Below are 21,461 nucleotides of genomic sequence, written 5' to 3' on the forward strand. Positions count from 1 at the left end.
CCAGACTTAGAACCAAAGTTCCAAGGTGCCCTGTATTTACACTATGCCTTAGGAGACAGAAGTAATGTTATATTTCATTTGTTGTTCTGCTTGCCCCACCAAACCAGAGCTCTGTGTGTATGAGAGAGAGAGAGAGAGAGAGAGAGAGAGAGAGAGAGAGAGAGAGAGAGAGAGAACGTCCTGGTGACTTCTCGGGAATTCGCAGTGTGCAGCACCCAGATTGAACCTCCTAGCTGATCCTTGCTGGTCTTTTAGCTACAACATTTCCCCAAAGTTGTTCTTTTTTGGACCATGCAAAGGGAGGAATAGAGTTCTATGTTTGGGTGGCCATCTTGTTTCTTAAATGTATTGGTTAAGGAAACACTATGCTCTCAAAAGAATGTAAAGATTAATATAAAACATCTGTGAGGCCACATTCTGTTCCATCAAAATCATGGCCCAAGTGAAAACCATTCTTTTTCCCTAATGGGGCATTCATTTGCTTTCATTGTACTCAGCTTTCTATTTGATGCTTGGGTCACTTTTATGTGAAATAAATTGGTGTTATAGGTGATAGAAGGTGCCTCTCTGGGGGTTAGAACACAGTGGCTGTCACAGCAGCCACTGTGCATTGTGGCATGAAATGGGCACTCTTTTGTAAACTGTAAGGTATGGAGAGGGAAGGAGGCAAGAAGGGAGAGAGATAGGGGAAGGGAGGAGAAAGGAAGGAAGGGAGGAAAAAGATGGAGGAAAAGAAGGAGGGGAGGGTCCTGTGGAAATGGCTCAGTTAGCAAAGCACTTGCTACACAAGAGGAGAGTCGGGATCCCAGCTCCTATGTTAGGGTTGGGTTGGCACGGCGGCCTGCTGTGTAGAAGACTGAGCCAAAGGGTCCAGAACAAACTGGAGAACTAGATGAACCATATCAGCAAGTTCAGGGTTCAATCGAGAGACCTGGCTTCAATGACTAGGTGGAAGTGATTGAAGAGACCACCAATGGCAGCATCAGGCCTTTGCACGTGCATATGTATGCACACTTCTACATGCTCCCTCACACATGCAAACACACACACACACACACACACACACAGAGAGAGAGAGAGAGAGAGAGAGAGAGAGAGAGAGAGAGAGAGAGAGCGAGAGAGAGCATACATACATACAGACAGACAGACACATGCAAAAGGAAAAAGAAAACGGAAGGGTGATTGTTCGTTTTCGTTAACTTGACACAGGGGGGAAAGGGAACCTCAGCTGAGGAATGGCTCCATCATACTGTCCTGTGGAAAAGTCTGTGGAGCACCTTTATGATGAATGATTGATGTGGGATGGCCCAGCCCACTGTGGGTGGTGTCTCCCCTGGGCAAGCAGTCCTGGATGGTATAAGAAAGCAGGTTGGGCAAGTTATGGAGAACAAGCCAGTAAGCAACATTGCTCCATGGCCGCTGCTTCAGTTCCTGCTTCCAGGGTCCTCCCTTGATTGCTCGCAATCAAGGACTGAGAGCAGTAAGATGAAATACAGCGTCTCCACCCATAGACCTGGGAGGTGGTCCTAGGACATGGAGGCAGAAAGGAAAGGAAGTATCCTGGGAGCTTCAGGCATTTGTAGACCTGGGTTGGCTATCAGGGTGAAAGACCTCTATGTGGTTTGCAGGCTGAAGCTGGAGTTATTTCCCCTCCAGCGCCCGGCCCTGACCTTTCCTTGCTTTACTGTTTTCCTGAACAGTATCAGAGGACCCAGTGTGGTTGACCTGGCACTGTGTAATTAGCTGCACAATTAAGTTTTGTGTCCCCGAGCATCAGGGTCAGGTGTTCAAAGGGGAGGTTCAGGAGGCCTGGGTGCCCAGTACTGATGCCTGCCCTGCTCTGGTGCCCTGCTCGGGTTTACACTTTTGACCCTGGCAGTTTCTTGACTGCATGGTAAGCTGGCTCGAGGCTGCTCAAGGCAGTGGCTCTGTGAAACATTGGATGTGTTTTAAATAATCAAGGGGAACCTTGGAACATAAGATGTCCCTTTAGGAATTTCATGGCCCCTAGAGGATCCTCTTCTCTCCTCTCCTCTCCAGTCTCAGCCAGTGGGATTATATGCTGCTCTCGGTGGGATGAAAGCATTGGCAACCCTGATTACAGTCATGCTGCTGAGAAGAGATCTTACAGAATCCTGGTGGAAAATATAATCTGCTCTTTAGGATAGAAGATTCATAATCTGTGCACCCATTTGTTCATCAAATATTTAATGAGTGTCTGATACTTTCTGGATGCTGTTCTAAAGACCCCAAGTACTGTGGGACTACATGAGACCCCTGTTATATGGTGTACACCCTACTGATCTGTAGCAACTCACAGGAAAGCACAGAGTGATGGGGGATGTGGGACACACATGTGAACACGACCTCGAGATGCACTTTCAGTGCTCCAGAGTTTACAGAAGATGTGGCTAGAGACAGGCTGAGATTGTAACCAGACTGATGGGAACGGGGTGGGGATGGCACCAAGAGGGAGGAAGCAGAAAACTCCTCTCAGAGAACACACAGACAATGTCTGCTTGCTCTTTGTGCTGACTTTTAGATGGGCAAACCCAGGTTTTGGGAAAACACAAATCAAATGCCAGTTCCCAGAACGTTAAAAGATACAATATTGCATCAAGTAAGGCATCTTGTTAGGCTTGTTTTAGTGACTTTACACATTTCTGTGACAAAATACCAGCCAAAAGCTACTTAAGGGAGAAAAGATTTATTTGGACACACAGTTTGAGGGTACAATCAGTCGTGGTGGGAAGGCATAGCGGCAGGAGCATGAGAGGGCTGGTCACATCACATCTGCAGCCAGGAAGCAGATGAATGCCAGTGCTCAGCTTGCCTTCTTTCTAAGCCCATGGAATGGAGCTGTCCACATTTAGTGTGGCTGTTTCCTCCCCTGTTAAACATCTTTATAGACATGCCCAGAGGTCTACCAGATGTCTATTTTCATTTCTATGCTGATTCTAACTCCATCAAGCTGAGAGCCGCAATTATAACATTCACAGTATCTTGATTTTTTTTTAAATTTTACGTGTGTGTGTGTGTGTGTGTGTGTGTGTGCTTGTTGATATGTATGTGGGCACATGTGCTTAGAAGTCACAGGCTTGACATTGGTGTCTTACTTGATTGCTGCTCACTTTAATGAGATAGGTGAAGGGGGACCTTACCAACTTACCTAGTCTAGCTAGCCAGATTGCCCCAGAGATCTCCTGACCCTACTTTCCAAGTACTGGGTTTACAGACAGGTCATCGTGTCCACCTGGCATTTTCACATGGCTACAGGGGAATCTGAGCTCCAGCCCTTACACTTGCAAACAACTTATTCCTTGAACTATCTTTCCAGTTTGCAAATTTTGATATTTGTAAAAGAAATTCACATTTATTAAGCTATAACCTATGAAATTGCTGTTCGAGTCAGTCCAAATACACATGTATTAACAGTTCTAGGTAGTTTATTTCAGCACAAATGTGAGAGCCATCCTTCCCCTAACTTGGTAATGACACTGGACAAAGAGATTTTTGTCATTCCAGAGTGCAAGCTAGGCCTGAATACAGGTGTCTGTCAATCTGACCTAGCTGTAAATGTGTATGCACCATAACTTCTGTGTTCTCTGACCTGAACTGTAGATTTCATTGACTCACAGAAACAAGGAGGATTGGCGCCTTGCTGATTGTCCCACAAGTTACATGTGGCAATTCCAGGAACTGTCTGAATTCTTGACAGTGTCCCCCACTGTTCCTGATAGATGTGGGTCCAGACTTGTCAGAGTGTTGTGCTTGGGGAGTGCTTTTATGGGGGTCACTGAAGCTGAAGCAGGTTGTTGGAGGGATGTCAATATTTCCAAATAACCAGGGATCATCATGTGGCTGCTGCCAGTGTGGTCTGCCCCATGGAGGGGACAGCTGTGCCTGGACAATCAGGGCTACTCAAACCAGCGGCTCCCTGTTCCAAAGCTCTCGAAATGACTTCTGTGGGTTGTACAATTTCTATGTCTGGGTTTTTATTACAAAAAGTAAGACATAATGTAAAAATAACATGTATTTTTTAACCCCTATGTCCCCTAGGAGGATATGTTTCATAAAGAGGAAAGAATATATTTTTGTTCATTGGTGTCAGGATAGTCTCCATAGGACTTGGGTGGAGCAAAAGGTAGATGCTACTACCCATTCTTGGCTTGAGGGTCTAGGCTACTCAAAGGACCTGCTGTGCTCAGTCCATTTCCCATCTCTGGAGCACTCTCTCCAACTGGGAGTTCATGTGACTGTGGTTACTTATCTTATGTGTCTTTGTGCCTCATTGTTCCTCATTTTTGGACAAAGGTCCTTCCCTGTGGGGTGTGAAGTTGCATCAGAAATGGTACCAGGTATGATGTAGATGTGGGGATCAGACTATGTGTGAGAAGGTCAGATTATAAGTGAGAAGGTCACCCCAATTCCACTTTTGATATGGGATACCCTTCTGTATATGTGTTGCTTTTATTGTTTGATGAATAAAGCTGTTTAGACCAATGGCTTAGCAGAGTAAAGCCAGGCCATAAATCCAAACAGAGATGGAGATAGAGAGAGAGTAGGCAGAGTTGACGAAATGCCATGTAGCTGCCAAAGGAAAAAGATGCCAGAACATTACCAGTAAGCTCCAGCCTTGTGGCGATACATAGATTAATAAAAATGGGTTAATTTAAGATATAAGCGCTAGCTAGGAATATGCCTAAGCCATTAGCCAGTGTTGTAATTAATATAGTTTCTGTGTGATTATTTGGGTCTGGGTGGTTGGGAAAACGAAAACGCTATCTCTGTTTTTACATATTTTGTCTAGCCTGGTTGGTCAAGGGAAAACCCATTGTTTATCTGATGTGATGTTAGTATCCTTTCAGCCCTTCTTGACATCTTCTTTAGCAAAAACCAAAAACAGAAACAACAACAAAAACCCAAAACAAACAAAAAGTGAAAATGATGGAGACCAGAGGTCCATATGGGGCATCTTCTGCAATCTCTCTCCACTTTATTTTTTGAGACAGAATCTCTCACCAATCCTGGTGCTCATGATTCAGCTAGCCTGGCTGTCCAGCAAGCTCCAGGCATCTCCTATCTCCATCTCTCCCACACTGGGCTTAAGGCGTGTACTGCTGTGCCCAGCGTTTTCTTAATATGAGTTTGGAGAATTGGAACTCCAGGCCTCCTGCTTGTTTATGCTCTGAGACTTAAGCCCCTTAAAGCTATTATTATCCCTAGGTAGGAAAAGTGATTTTGTTTGAATTTTACTTATTTACACATTCATTTTTGAGTATCAAGTGACAAGTTTTTCTACCTAACACTAGTGACATTGTGCGGTATCTTTATCGGTTGAAATGTAAACAGATGCCTATTCAACCCAGGTAGAAACCCAGGAGAAAATAGTTTCCACACGAATTGAGCTTGGTGAACCAAAGAGTTTGTGAGGGTTACTCCTAGAAGCACAAATGACCAAAAGGCAGCTTCATCCCTACGAAGTGATCACCATATGGGTGACGATCAGCTAAAGCTCTGTCCCTGGAACTTTGGACTCACATTGCAGACCCCTCTACCAAAGATAATATTCCCTCCTTTCTCTCTCCTCTCCCAAGACAGGGTTTCTCTTTGTAGCCTGGCTGTCCTAGAACTCACTCTGTAGACCAGGCTGGCCTCGAACTCACAGATCTACCTGCCTCTGCCTCCTGAATGCTGGAATTAAAGGTGTGCACCACCACACTTGGCTGATAATATTTTCTCCTAGGAAAGGTTCTCTGCAACAGAAGCTTGTTCAGGTCCTGATGTGACTTGTAACCTTGCGAATTCTTATAACGCTTTGTGAGTTTTGCAAGCTCCCTACCTCCTAGGAAGGACGGTTTCGGTCTGGAGGAAATACTCACCCAACACATTTGTGTCACCTATCGTTTGCACATGCACGTGTGTGTACATCTACCCTTACCATATGTTTTCTTTGTGTGCCACACAAGTGTGTACACATGCAAGGTCAGAGGTCAATGTCATATGTCTTCCTCAATCTTTCTCCATGTTGTTTTAAGAGACAGGGTCTCTCACTGAACCTGGCACTCACTGATTAAGTTAGTCTAGATGTCCAATGAACTCCAGGAATCCTCCCTCTTGTCTTCATTTCCCCAACCCTGGACTTACAGACATGTACCACTGTGTTCATCTTCTTTTTAGTTTTGAGCCTTGCCTTTAACTGCCAAACCATCTCTCTACCCTGATCAGCTTCTCTTTAAGATGGGTTCTGGGGTTTGTACTTCTTTCCCACCTGCTTGTGTGGTAAGCACTTTGCCAACTGAGCCCTTTCACCCAGCTCCTTTGCCTATATTTTCTATACATTGAGTTGAATCCAAGAAGAAACCCTGGCTAATCCAGAATAGCATCCCTGGTCCAAAGGTGGGCAGTGGGTGGTTACCAGTGTGCTATCCAAGGCTACAAATCTGGTGTCCCGGGATCACTAACACCTGCCCTCGGTTCCTCCCAACAGTGACGGAAGGCCGAGGGATCCTGGAGAGCATCCAGCGGTTCTCGCTACTGCCTACCTACCTCCCGGTGACCTACCACATCAACAATGCCGATGTGTCCTTCTTCCTGAAGGAGGCCAACCAGGACATCATGCGCAACTCCAGCCTGCAGTCGCGGGTTGAGTCCTTTCTGATCTACAAGTCCAAGCGGCTGCCGGTGCTCAACGCCAGCTACGGGCCCTTCTCCCTTGAGCAGGTGGTGCCCCAGGACCTGATGCTGCCTTCCAACCCATTCGGATTCACCAATACCTTCTCCCTTAACTGGAGGCTGAAGGCCTACATCTTGCAGGAGAAGGTCTACCTGAGCCATCCCAAAGTGCAGGTGCTCTTCCACGTTGTGGGCAGAGACTGGGATGACCACAGGGACGAGAAGCTCCCCTGTCTGCGGGTCTTTGCTTTCCGAGAGACCAGGGAGGTTCGGGGCAGCTGCCAGCTAGGTGGAGCCTTGGGACTGTGTGTGGCCCAGCTGGAGATGCTGCCTGGCTGGTTCAGTCCCCCTACGGTTGTGTCTGGGCGCAGGAGACCCACAGAGCAGCCCGAAGGGAGTCCCGTGGAACTGTATTATGCAGTACAGCCAGGGGATGAGCGAGGGGACTGTGCCAAGGAGGACTTGAGGAAGGGTGGTGGCCCTCTGACCGGCCACAATGATGTTGATGAATCCAGCCCCCCTTTGCACAGAATTGGGAGTGTCTTCCTTCGCGAGACCCACAGCAGTCCACCTCTGAGGGAACTGCGTTTAGATAGCAATGTGGCCGTTCATTATGTCCCCAAGACCGTCCGACAAGGAGACGTACTCACCTTCCCCATCTCCGTCTCTAGGAACTGCACGGAGGATCACTTCACACTGAGGTGAGCAGGTTCTCAAATCTGTCTGCAGCAGGCAGCCCTGGGGGGTCCAGCCAGGCTCCTGTGTTTATGCCTCTAGCATGAAGTTCCTGTCAGATGCTCACATGCTGTGTTCTCACTGTGAAATGTAAGGGCTAGTTTGATGGTGCTGGTTGACAACTTAATTATGAACATTTTGGGGGTACATGTGTATATGAATGAATATAGAGGTCACAGGTCAACCATGGGTATCCTTGCTCAGGTATTATTATAGTATTATTTTGAGACAGTGTCTCTCACTAGCCTATTGCTTGCTGGTTAGACCAGTTGGCTGACCAGTGAGACCCTAGGATCCTTTTCTCCCCACCCTCCAGCATTTGAATCAAGAGACCACACTTGTTCTATGCCCAGCTGTTTACATGGATCCTGGGAATCAAACTGAGGTGCCCATGTTTTCATGGTGAACACTTTACTATCTCACCAGTTCAGATAATGTTCTTCCTTTTTATTAAGACTTATCTTATTTTTAATTATGTGTGTGTGTGTGTGTGTGTCTGTCTGTCTGTCTGTCTGTCTGTAACTATATCTATGTTCGGGTGTGTGCATGTGAGTGCAATGCCCACAGAGGTCAGAGGGGGGTATCAAATCACCCTGGAGCTGGAGTTATGGGGAGTTGTTAGCTGTCAGATGTGGGTTCTGTGGTCTGAATTAGGGTGCACAAGAAGAGCAAGCAAGTGCTTTGAACTCCTTAGCCATCTCTCTGGGACCATAAAACATCCTTTTTAGTATTAATGAAACTTTCAGGCTGTCATAGAAGAGCCGGGAATGTTGTCAGGATCCCTCGGCCTTCGTGGAGGGTTTATGGACACCCTTCGGAGCACTGAAGGTTACCCAAGTCAACGACTTCACAATCGGGTCTTTAAACACCTCACAGTTTCAGCAAATCTGCAAACGGTGGCGACAGTTGTCAGGGAGGATGGAGAACGTGGCTCTGCCAACTCAGAAGCTATTCCAGACAGACAGGCTCTAAGTATAAAGTGGTACCAGCCTCAAAGTTATCACTTTGTTTCTCCCTGGAAATAGAATGTGGTGTTTAAAAAAGAAAGAAGAGAGTGTAAAGGGTGGGGAATATGCGGTAGGATCTTGGATTTCTTATGTAAGGTTGTAGCAAAGAGGAGACATTTAAAAGAAGCACTGTGCACTTTAGAAAAAACCCTCTGAAATTTTTTGGAAATATAATATGCAAGAGGAACTCGCCTTGTGGCAACTGTGATGTAACTAAAGACTTTAGCTTCATTTTAAATGTAGGTAAATCTGTTTAATTAACTAGGACAAGCATTGTTGGTGGACTGCGGTGTCCAACAGTACGGCATGACTAGGCCTGCTGGGAAACAGATTGCTTCTTGTCTTCGTACCTTTTAAATCTATTTGTTTTATATTTTTGCTTTGTGTGTATATGTTTGGTGTGGTGTGGTGGTGGTAGTGCACGCGTGTGTGTGTGTGCTGTGCGCGCCACATGATTGCAATGCCCACAGAGGCCAGAAGAGCACATCATAACCCAGGAGCTGCTTGATTGAGGTACTGGGAACTGATCTCTGGTCCTCTGCAAGAGCATCAAGTGCTCTTAAATGCCGAAGCATCCATCTCTCCATCCCCCAAGACATTAATTTTATCATGATCCTGTAGAATATGGATGTACCTGCATGTGGTACATGTTGCCTGTGGATTTTCAAGTTCATTAGCTACCAATCTGATTTCAGTTTCTCATCCAGACTCTTAACTCCTCTCTCTCTCTCTCTTTGTCTCTCTCCGTCTCTACCCTCAACTCCTTTTCCCTTCTGCTCTGTTTAAGAGTGATGAGCTCAAGGAAACAAATCGTTCTTTAGTTTGAACTCACAATTTAAGTTGATTCTGACCTGTCATTCAGGGTTCCTTTTTAATTTTTTTTTTTGTTTTTTTGTTTTTCGAGACAGGGTTTCTCTGTAGCTTTGGTGCCTGTCCTGGAACTAGCTCTTGTAGACCAGGCTGGCCTCGAACTCCCAGAGATCCGCCTGCCTCTGCCTCCCGAGTGCTGGGATTAAAGGCGTGCGCCACCACCGCCCGGCTTCCTTTTTAATTTTGACTAAAGCAATAGACATCAGAGAACAGCATTTGTCTAATAGTTGAACTTGACAAAAATTGGGAGGTAATTTCTGGGCATCTGGGGATTAGCTAAAGAGGCGGGGTGGGGGTGTGTGATGGAAAGGCATCTGGGGGACTGTGACCACACTTGTGTTTCATTCTGTCTGTCTGGCCGTCAGATTTCGTTGCAGCTGGTCGCAAGTCCTCCACAGGACCTACTAGTGTGTGCTTCAGTTTCCAAATTCAGCAGCCTTCCATAACATCTGTAAAGAAGGCCGATTATGAGAGAAGTGCTTTGTCTGGAAACCATGGCAAGGGCGGGCCTCTGCTCTAAACCATGCCATTCTTCCTTGGCTGTTCTTGCTGATCATTGACTGGTGATGGATTCCTGGGCCAGGGGTGGAATCTCGCCATCCTCTGGACTTTGGCTTCAGGAAGTGAGCTCATCTAGCCTTTTCTAGAAACATCTCTATGTGTGTTTGTTTCACACAAGGCTTGGAATCCTGTCACCATCTGTAATATAGTAAATGTATCCCCCTGAAGTCTGGAGTAAGATCAGCTCTCTTGGTTCTCCAGTAGACCCAAAAGACATCCCCTTTGTTGGGCCACACAGCCCACAAGGTTAGGCTCAGCCCTTTGCACCTTCGGAAACAAACACATTGCACCCTTGTACGTTTTTTGGCTCTGGTTGTAAGTTCAAGTTTGGGTGGTTTCAGATATAGAGAAAATGTACATTTATTCAGACTTCATTCCTTATGGATTTAGTTTTAAATTTTTCTTAATTTTTGAGAATTTTTTGACATACATTCAATGTAATACATCTTCTCTTCATTTTCTCCTTCAACTCCCTCCACATTCCCACAGTATATACTTTCCTGACTTCATTTTCCTTTATAGCCAACTAAGCCCAGTTAATGCTGCACATTTGTGCATGGGGGTGGGAATCATCCACTAGAGCATGGGAAACCTACCAATAGGATTGTCCTCAAAAAAAAAAAAAAGAAAGAAAGAAAGAAAAAAGAATGTCCCACCCTGCTTCCTCTAGCAGCTATCAGCTGCCACTAACTCTTTAGCTAGTTCCTCCCTCATCCTTGCTGGGATTTTTTATCTAGATTGATCATGTACAGGTAATCATAGCTTCTTTGAGTTCAAAGGTGCAGCAGCCACACCATGTTCAGAACACACAGCTCTCCTCCCCATCCTCTGGTTCTGATATTCTTCCTGCCTCCTCTTCTACAATGTTCCCTGGCTCGGATATATGCTTGCTACACACTTAACATACTTCAGTCTTGAATGGATCTAATCTGTCTATATAAGTAGACAGTATAATCTTGGACCTGGTGATGTGGCGAGCCTGTCATTTGAGTCTTCAAACATAGGGTTAGGCTTTTCTGTGCCTGTAACCTCAGGGGATGCTGTGGAGGAACCATGAGGGGCTGGGACTTTCCATTCTGGGTACCAAATTATAAGTACATTTTAACGAGCTGTGTGTGTGTGTGTGTGTGTAGAAGTGCAGGGACCGAGAACAAGAAAGCCCCAATAGATAGCTTGCTGTCTTCCAAAATCTATCCAACCCTGCTGCTCTACTCTTGGAGCCCACGTTGCAGAAGAAAAGCAAAGCACTTTGAATTTATGGACATCCAAGTTCTTTTGAATCTCAGAAAATGTTTTCCTTTCCATGAAGAACTGAAACACCCACAGCATTTGGGGCCTTTGCTCTGAGATCCCACCTGCCATATTCCCTTTCTTATCTCCCTCTCCACAGGACACAGGGCTCAGAAGCCACCAATAGCTTCGACTGCCCAAATGCTATGCTGGAGAAGATGAACATGGGGACCATTTCTCTCCCCCCACATCAGCTGTTCCTTTCTGCTTCCCTATAGAAATCGAATCTCTAAGAAGGCCTGGTCCTTAGGTTGAACTAAGGTTTGAGTAGAATATTTACTCAATGTCAAGGAAGCTCATGTGGAAGACAGAGACCAGAGCTATAAAAGGCAGAACTCAGACAGATCAGGGCTCTTCCCAGAGTCACTGCTGTTCTTAAGTCCCATGAATGAACGAATCCCTCTTGAGCATTAGCAAAGCCCACTTAGGACTTGCAGTGGGCTCTGCAGTTGAAAATACTATATGCTCAAGTACTCTTTGACAGTTTTGCATCCTGCACTGTCAGATTAAAGATGCTTTGGGAATTGGGGAGCTGCCTCATATAGGAAAGATCCTACCATGTGAACACAAGATACTGAGTTTGATCTCCAATATTCACAAAATTAAAAAAAATACCATATATGGTGGTATGTGGTTCAATGGCTAACTAATTTAGCTGAATCAGCTTGATTGAGAGACTGTCTCTATAAGGTGGTTGGCTCCGGAGGAGCAACACCTGAGGCTGACCTCACACCTCCACACGCACAGATACTCAAGAGCACGCTCACCCCAACCCCCACAAACGTACAGGCATGCACACATATGCATAAATGTTAATTAAAACTAAATTATCAAAGTACTTTGGTTTAAGTCTTGGGATTTTCTTGACAAGAAAAGACCTATGAAAGAGAAAGCAAGGGTATATAAAAGAGAATTTGACATGTGATTGGGGAGTCAGGATTAAGATGGGTCTGGAGATATCCTTTGGGTGGTATATTCCTCCGTGTTCTCTAGAGGAACATATATGAAGGGTATTTATTAGAATTGCTTACAGGCTGTGGTCCAGCTAGTCCAATGAAAGGTCCAAGAAGCCAGTAGTTATTCAGTCTACAAGGCTGAATGTCCTAGCTGGTCTTCGGTATATTCTGGAGTTCTGAAGAAGCAGGCTCTAATGCCAGCAAGATCAAGAGCAAACAAGCAAAGAGAGCTAGCTTCCTTGTTCCCCATCCTTTATATAGGCTGCCGGAGGAAGTTGTGGTCCAGATAAAAGGATAGGTCTTCCCTCTTCAAAAGATCCAGGTTAAAAGTGGGTCTTCCCACTTCAAATGGTTTAATTAAGAAAAAAGAAAAAAGAAAGTCTTTCCCAGGTCTACCCAGTTGCTCAGATTTTAGTTAATTCCAGATGTCATCAAGTTGACAACCAACAGTAGCCATCACAGGTAGCAAGCTGCTTTGTGGAAGACTTGGGGCTTCTACAAAAGCGATGAGTTGGGGAGAGGTTGGCCTTGGGCTTCCTTCAGTCCTCGGGGCTCCTGTGAGCTGTTCTCCACCTAGCAGGGCATCTCTCAATCTAGTTCAGGTGGAGGAAGTCAATTTGAATCCCGGAATAGTTCTAGTTGTAGGCTACACATTCCGCAAGCTAGCTTAACCAATGACTTCCTGGTGGTCACTGAGGAACCCAATGAATAAAAACTGAGCAGCGGGTATTGACAGAGTGGAATCTGACTGGGGAACAGAGGCCAGCATGGAGACACACCTCTCCGACTTGTCATCCTGAGTCCCCCAGCACCTCTGCCGTTGCTGTACCAAGCAAAGGCCCTCACTGAGCCCCCTAACCTCTACCTTGCAAGATCTGAGGGGAGAGAGAGGAAACAGGCATGGCTTTTGTAAGGAGAAGTAGCTCCTAAAATGCCTTTATGAAGAACAAGGCTGTTCTTTCTTGCAAACCTGTAGGGAGCTAGGGACACTGGTGCAGATGAGATCGACCCTGTAAATGCCCAATGACATCTGTTAAACTCTGCATCCTAAAAGGAGCATCATTTGGGCATGCCCAGGGCACACTGAACCCCTGGCCATGCCAGAACAGGAGAACAGTCTACCCTTTGCAGAGGCCAAGTAGAAAGCAGCCTCTGCATTAGCTGTGGCAACGAAATTCACTGACTATGACCCTTGACCACTATGATCCAGGGGTTCTTGCTACAAAGTGCTGAGTTGCTGACCCCTTAAAGACAGACGGAGACTGGAATTAGCAACGCATGAAGATGGTAATGCTTATGGTGATAGTGATGGTGATGACGGTGATCAGGGTGATGGTGGTGATGCTGGTCATGATGATAGTGCTGATAATGATGTTGATAGTGATGGTGAAGATGATAGTGATGTTGGTGACTAATGTGGTGGTGACAACCATTTGACAATGGTGACAATGGTGATGCTGCTGATGGTGGTGGTGATTATGATGATGGTCGCCATGATTGATGATGATGATGATGATGGATGTGGACCGTGGGCATGTGTAACTCTACATTCTTCTTGTCTGTGCTGTGTACAGTGTTGCCCACAACTTCTCTTCCTCTGTAAACTCAGCCTCATGTTTCCCTAAAGCCAGTTGTGTGTGGTCTGTACCCACCAGGAGCCTCAGGAATGAGGACATACGTGGTCAGAACACTCCCACTCTGGATCTTGGGATAAATACATTTGAAAGGTGCAAGTTTCTCATCCTGTCTGTCTGTTCAACCTCTAAGGGAAGTGGCTGAAGAGTAGAATCTCTGCACCTTTCTGATGAGAACCAGCTAGGTAGATTGAAGAGGAACACATTACCCACAATCCTTTTGTTCTCCTAGAAAGTGAGTCATGGCAGTCTTCTGGAACCTCTATGGGGGGGAGGTGAGCATTGCCTATTCATTTCTCATTTATCCAGGAATGACGGCAGAGAGAACAACATTAGTAGTGGGAACAGAAGTTGCTAGTGGGGGTGGCTGTGTGAGAGACAGTGGCCTTTCCTAGGGCTCCTGGTGTTACATTAGACATTGCAAAAACAATAGGATTGTTCAGATAAAAAGCATTGTGTTTACCCACTAGGACCACAGGGCACTTGAGAGAAAGAGCACAGCTCAGCTCCTGAAGTCAGGCATCCTGGGCACCTGCCTCAGTAATGTCCCTCCCGTGCATCTTGGAAGGGTCCTTGAGAGTCACGGAGCTGCAATTTCTGGGCACCTTCCTTGTTCAGGTGTTACAGAGCATAAATAAATCGCAAAGGGGACCTGAAGCGCAGGTTGGCAATGGATTCAATGCTCAGTAGATCAATGCAGCTGGCCATGAAATGCAGGGCGTCGGGGGAAATGCAAACAGACAACTTAAGGTCACTTTGAACTCCCAGAATTGATTTCTCTTTGAGAATCCGCTGGTAAGTACATAAGTAGCAGGTTTCCTCTAAGTTAAACTTCAAAGAACAAATACAGAAAGGAACACGCCGGAAGCCATTTAGGAAGCACTTTCCTTGATAATAACTCCAGAGGTGTCCAACCCAGCATATTCCAGGGTGAGATGCGACAACGAGCTGGGCCTCCGCTTCCTTCCCCTTCTGAAGATATAAAACACAAATATATTTTTATCCTTCCATTTTTCAGCTGTGTGCTCATGATTGTTGGCATGTGTTGATATGTATATGGGGGCTCATACATGTACATGTATGTAGAGACCCAAGGCTGATGTCAGGAATCATTCTCTATTGCTCTTCCACCTATTCAAACCCAGAGCTCCCCAGCAAGGCAAGATTAGCTCTTCAGCTTACTCCAAGGATCCCCCGACTCTGCCTTCCAAGGCTGGAATTGTAGAAGGGCTGCCATGCTCGCCTGGCATCTCTGCAAGTGTCTGGAATCTAAAAGCTCATGCTTGCATGGCAAGAGCTTTGGCCACCAAGCATGCTCCAGCTCTGCAGATCTATTTTGAACATGCAGCAAAAGCCATAGTTTTAGAAAGGAAAAAAGACTGGGAGCAGGGTTGGCTAAAGAGTGAGCCAGATGCTTGCTTGCCTCCCCTCTTCAGATCTCTGGGGTCCCCTTCCTCTATGGTCTCATGCAGAGAAAGTGAGACTGGTGGATTGGAAATGCCTGTGTGTTTTTGGATACCCCTCCCATTGAGGCATAGGGCCAGATCCCCTCTTTCACCTGAACTGGCCTCTGTGCCTGGGTCCCTGGGAAGAATGGTACATCTGAACCAACTTTGAACTCATGAACTTATTAAAAAGTTTGGCCTGCCACTGCCGTCCTCGGTAGCACCTGGTCTTGGATTCTCAAACTACTGTGGGACAGGTTCAGCCCTCTCCACAGATACTGGTGGCCTTGTTGCTTGACCCTCTGGCCCTCTCAAGATGGGCTTCCTGTGTGGATTAACCTTCGAGCTGTGTCTTCACCCTCTGTCTGCCCTCCCAGGTATATTTATACCCCTGTCATGGTCCTCACACTGAGTGTCCAGCTCAGGTAAGTCTCTAGATATAGTTGTTGTTAATTGAGCTGTCTCTGATGGTGCAGTGATTTAGGAAAACATATTTGCCCATGGAAACAGTGGTCCTTCATGACCTGATCACCTCCACGTTTGCAGAGATGCAAAAGAAGCAGGTAGAGGAGGGGGATGTTATCTCTCAGTGCCAGCTGGGAGCCAGGAGAGAAAGGCCCTGAGAAGCTTGAACTGATCCTCGCCAAGAAGTCCGTAAGTATGGTGAAACAGCACAGCATGTGGCAGAGACCAGACTAGCAGCTAGCAGCTAGGTGAACTAGGGGTTTGGGCAACCCCTGCTGTATGCTCAGTGTGGGAGCGTGGAGGCACTGCACTGCTGTGTCCCCAGCAACTACTATGTCCCCCAAGGACCTTCCCATGGCTAGAGGCCAACTCTCTGTCTGCTCTCTGCTCTGTTGTGAGTTGTGGTGGAGAGGGGTCTTCTTCCCAGGTACCCTCCATGGCATAGCATGAGCTGCTGGAAGCTGCAGCCCAGAATATCTCTTGATGGAATGATTTGCGTAGTTAAAACCAAAGGCCATGAGATGTATAAAGACACAGGCTGCCTTCTTGTGTAACGGAGCCTGACTCTGCTGATGGGAACATTGGGTCATCTTTTAGGGCTGGTGATGCCTCTGAGACTCTCTGGTCACAGCCTTCAGCAATCTTTCCTGAATGCAGTTCACTGGCTGTGTGAACTGGCTAATTCCAGATCTCCATCCTGCCTGTGAGGTGTTCCTTGTAGGGTACTAAGCAGCACCCCTGGCTGTAATTTACCTACCACTGCCCCCTCCTGAGCTGCGAGAACCCCAAATGGCTCCAGCATTTGCCAAATACTCTCTCAGCCTCAGTCATCCTGGGCAGAGATCACAGGGGGAACTGTCACACCTTACCCACTGAGTTCTGGAGTCATCTTCTAACCTTGGGTTACACCGCTAGGGCCGGCAGTTCTCAGTTACTATGCTGTGTTCTCACTGGGTCACCTGTTTCCTCTTCCATGCTGCTGGGATTCACAAGCATTCAATAGATGGGCATATTTACCCACTGTCTAGAGGCTTCTGAGAGAAAACCAAAGCAGCAGAGGTGTAGGGTCCCCAGGGTGCTAAACCTAACATGTTCAAAGCCACTAAGATATGCAGCAGGGCCAGCTCTGGTCTAATAAGATATGTGCGTAGAATCTTCTGGACTAATGTGGGTACCAGGTACAACCTACAGAAGATGCAGAAGCAATTTAGTCCTGGAATGTGCTTTCTTTAAAAAGGACAACGTATCACTTTATGTGTCTGTGTGTGGGTATGTACACATGGCTGCAGTACCCACAGAGGCCAGAAGAGGGTGTTAGCTTCCATGGAGCTATATTTACAGGTAGATGGAGTGAGCTGTTAATGTGCATTCTAAGAACTGAATTTGGGTCCTCTGGAAGAGCAGTCCGTGCTCTCAACTGTTGAGCCACCTCTCCAATTCCATGAAATATATTTTAAACCAATAATTATGCAAACAAAATAAGCGGGTTTGCCACAGTGGACATGATTCTTTGGTCAGATTCAAAAGGCAGTTATCTTTAGTGAACCTAACCATATATATATATAGTGAAGCCTCTGAGATTCTTCAAGTAAAATTGCAGTGTCACCCTTTGTCAGGAGGGACACTTCTGAAGTCTCCCAGGATTTCTCATATGCTGTTGAGAATTTGTGTCCTTTTGAGAACCTATTGCAGGGCCTTGGGGAATCCAACCTTACAGCTTGCTATTCTTTCCAGGTATCTGAGAATATTTGTTATAATTCTGATTTCTAAACCTGTGTGTGTGTGTACATGTACACACATGTAAGTGTTGGTGCATGTCAGTTCATGTATGTAGGGGTGTCAGAAAACAGTCTCAGGTGCTGACATCTGGAATGCTGTCCACACCCTTTAGGAAAGGCTCTCTTAGTGGCTTGGTACTTACCAAAGGTAAGCTTGGCTAGCTACTAAGCTCTGGGGATCTGCCTGTCTCTGTCTTCCCAGGACTCGGTTTGCAGTTTTCCAAATTCTTAAACATTAACAGCAGAGGAAGTTCAAGGGCTTTCATTTCAAAGTTCAAACAGAGCCTCTGTAGGAGATGAAGGGTCATCCCTGTCTTCATCACGGGCTGTGAGCCATGGGCATAGGCTTTTGTTCACAGCACTGATGCTTGCCTGCCTTCTGGCCTAGAATTGGTTTCCTTCCCCTAATAGACTTGTGTCCCTTTTCAAAAGGAGTAAGACTCATTTTTCACAATCCATTATCCTTGTGGTTACCCCAGTGTCAGGCAAGATGCATTTTCTCTAACTAGCCTGCGTCTGCCCTTTGAACTCTTGAATCCAGCACATAGGGGGCCCTCAGAGTTGAAGGACATTGGGTAATGGTTCCTGATGGAAAAGCAGGACATTGTGCTTAGTCCCATTGGCTCTGGAAGCTGTTGGGTCCTGCAGACTCACACTCAAGAGCAATGCAAAGGCTGTACTGGCTGCTCTGACTCTTGCTGGCAGATGGATGTGTCCCTTTCCAGCCTGAATGGACTGTTTAATCCTAGCTCTGCCTGCCTTCTCCCCTCCTCCCTGGCTCCTTGGATTCTTTGCAACCCATCAAACTACACTTCATCCTGGTCTGGAAATTGCTGTTCCCAGAGATAACTTTTCCCAAATTAAAAGTTATTAGTCATTACTGATATTTTTCAAGCTTATAGATGTAGAGAGAATGGGGCCTTGTAGCCCATGAGCCAGTAATTACCAACTGTGCTATGATGTAGGAGTGTCATATATCAATCTGTTGATTTCATTGATTAAGCAGTAAAGAAACTGCTAGGCCCATTTGATAGGCCCACCTTTAGGTGGGTGGAGTAAACAGAACAGAATGCTGGGAGAAAGAAGCTGAGTCAGGAGTCGCCATGATTCTCCCATTCCAGACAGATGTAGGCTAGAATCTCCCTGGTAAGCACACCTCGTGGTGCTACATAGATTAATAGAAATGGGTTAAGAGATTAAAACTAAGGGGCCAAGCGGTGTTTAAAAGAATACAGTTTCTGTGTAATTATTTCGGGGCATAAGCTAAAGCTAGCCGTGCAGGTGGCGGGGGTGCCGGGGACGCAGCCCCGCCACTCCAATTATTACAACAGTACTATCCAATCTGTCCTGTTCCAGGCCACTGCCATGTTTCTGAAAATTAACTTTAGAGGGTTAGCGAGGTGGCTGTGCAGTTAAAAGTAATGGCAGTGCTTGCAGAGGACCCGGGTTCGAGTCCCAGAACTCACATGACAACTCACAACTATTTTATAACTCTAGTTCCAGGGAATCCAACACCCTCTTGTGACCTCTATCAGTATTGCATACCATAGTGTGCAGACATTCATGCAGGCAAAACACCAAGACACATAAAATAACAGAAAGAAGGAGATACGCTGAGTGACAGTCACAGCTCCAGAAGGTTGGCGTTATTCCAATGTTGTGGCATTTTCATAAACAAGACTGTAAGGTTAGAGAGTCCCTTGTGGATGGATGAGGCAGAGGGATTTCTGTGGAGCCTTAGGCCCTGATTTATTGCCCTGATAATGATGGTCGCGTGGATCTATGCATCTGTTCATGTCTCAAGACTCCTAAAAATACACACTAACATATTTGTATAGCCACATACCTACCCATCTGTGTGTGTATCTGTCTGTGTCTGTGTATGCCAAACATTGCATGGTTGTGTAGATTTACAAGAGGGCCCGAGAAACTCTTAAAATGTGACTCGAATAGTAAGGAATGTCACAGGTCTTAACGCCATCTTGGATCACTTTACCCTGAGCCAGCCTGCTCTAACAAGCCAACCTCACTATTCCTGCCTCTTCTCAAGCAAGCAGGCTTGGGTTGACTCTGGTTCCCTAAGCCATTGCTGTTAACGTCTGCAACAGTTAGGGAAGGTCACACAAGCCACTGAAACACACAGCCCTAAGTCTCAGATGCCTGGCACACTCAGAATGTCTTAGTTCACACTGTCAGCGACCCTGAGAAGATTGTCATGAGGTGAGGCCTCAGCTGTCTCTGAGCATCTGCCATCCTGTGTGATTCAAATCGTTGCATCTAGCCAGCAGCCAGGAAGTGAGAGTTGGAGGACCATGATGGGAGTTGGTTTTATCCTTGAGAGGCAATCACTTTAGCTTGAATGCCCTTGACCTGCATGGTCTTCTGGCTAGAGGAAATGGCCAACTGTGGAGAGCAAAATCTGCCTGGGGGCGTGCCTGGAAATCTCTCTCTTTCCTCCTTGATTTGTTATTTGATCTTTAAAGGAAAACCCTTTCCATCCAGCTCCAGAGCCCTTTACCAAAAGGATCTGCCTCCTCCTAACTGAATGCCACCTCAAATGTATATTTTCATGCTTACATTGTCACCATTAGGTGGGATTGCCTTGGGACAACCTGGGATCCCATAGTCAATGACATAACTTGGACTTTCCTGGTCCTCATGACATGTGTTGCTCAGCTTCCCATCTCTGTAATATGATAAGAATCGACTTAAATGAAGGAAGGACTTATTTGGCCCATTTTTTCCAAGATTCCCCTCTGTGGTTCATTGTGTTGGCTGGGTCAATGACAAGGCAGAACATTGTGATGGAGCACTTGGGATTGGCCGCTCCTCACATCATGGTGATGAGGAAGCAAACAGAGAGAAAAGGATGGATGACCCTAGTCACCCACTTCTCTTTCATTGAGCTGAGCCCTACCTCCTCCCAACAGCACCCCCAACTGGGATGAAGCCTTTAAACAGAAGCTTGGAGGGGACATTCAAGATCCAGGCTATTGCCACCTGTCTGTGTGGTGAACCCTTTGCCCTGTGCAACCCATTCTTGCCCTGCTACACACTCTCTGAGACCTGTTACTTAGCTCGGGAAGACAGACCAACCCCTGTGCTGTGCTGTGTTATGCTTCCTTGTCTGCTTGATGTGGACCATCTATTGCTTATTATACCCATCATGGGGCCTCTCCTCCTGCTTCACCTAAGGCCAGCCTTTTGAAGAGCATGTGCATGCAGCACGGTGCCTCTGGGAAGCCCACTTACATCCCACTGTGCCTTCCCTTTACACCTCAGTTCGCCTGACTTCTCACTTCCCACCGCCTCTAAGCCAATTGCCCAATATTCAACTTCCCTTCACTTGGTTCCAATGAACAGTGCTCTGTGGGTGCTGAGGGCAACTTCTATGACCTGGTGGAGGCCACATGTACTTTTTCCTTGCTACAGAATACTCACCCTTCATATTGGAAGCATGTCATAATGGTCAGTTTAGCACTGCCGAAGCGTGTCTTGTTCACTAAGCCATCTTCTTTCAACTCTACTGCTGGCTCTCAAAGTTGAAATGCATTTCATGTGAGGCCACGAATCTCTGCTTCTCTCTTCTGTTTGGTAGGGATATTACACAACAATATTTTCATATATTCTCTCAATATTTACCTATTTTTTGTTTTCTCTCTTTCTCCTGCCAAGAGACATTTTCAGTGACTCCACAGCCCAGTGAGAGAAACATCAGAAATATTTCCAAGAGTTTTTCATGAATGCTTCCAAAATTGAGATTATTTCTCTTTTCCCTTTTGCACATGGGGGAGAGATAGGATACAGATCCTGCCAATTGTACATATGTGTGTTCCCGGGATCCTTCAGCTGTGGGCTCCCTCAGGCTCGCAGCCCACTGTGGTATCTGCTGGAGCTTGGGGCAGCTGAAACCATTGTTTCAAAAGCTTACCCGCAACAGAAGTTTTGCTCTTTGGAGAGCCTCGTCGGTAGAATTAAAATAGAATTTATTCCGTATAAAATGAGAAAATGATTAAATTTCCCTCAAGACCCCTCCACAGCAACC

The 21,461-nt window shown here is 46.3% G+C and overlaps 1 protein-coding gene across 1 annotated transcript in view; it reads left to right on the forward strand.

Moving 5' to 3' along the window:
* The window catches only part of Tmem132d (transmembrane protein 132D), a 617,151-nt gene that overhangs the window by 156,984 nt on the left and 438,706 nt on the right, over positions 1-21,461 (forward strand). Inside the window, exon 2 of the mRNA XM_075978060.1 lies at positions 6,491-7,376. Coding sequence (XP_075834175.1) covers positions 6,491-7,376 — 886 coding nt within the window. The remainder of the gene's footprint in view (positions 1-6,490; positions 7,377-21,461) is intronic.

The sequence above is a fragment of the Microtus pennsylvanicus genome, chromosome 1 (assembly GCF_037038515.1).
Source record: "Microtus pennsylvanicus isolate mMicPen1 chromosome 1, mMicPen1.hap1, whole genome shotgun sequence".
NCBI lineage: Eukaryota > Metazoa > Chordata > Mammalia > Rodentia > Cricetidae > Microtus > Microtus pennsylvanicus.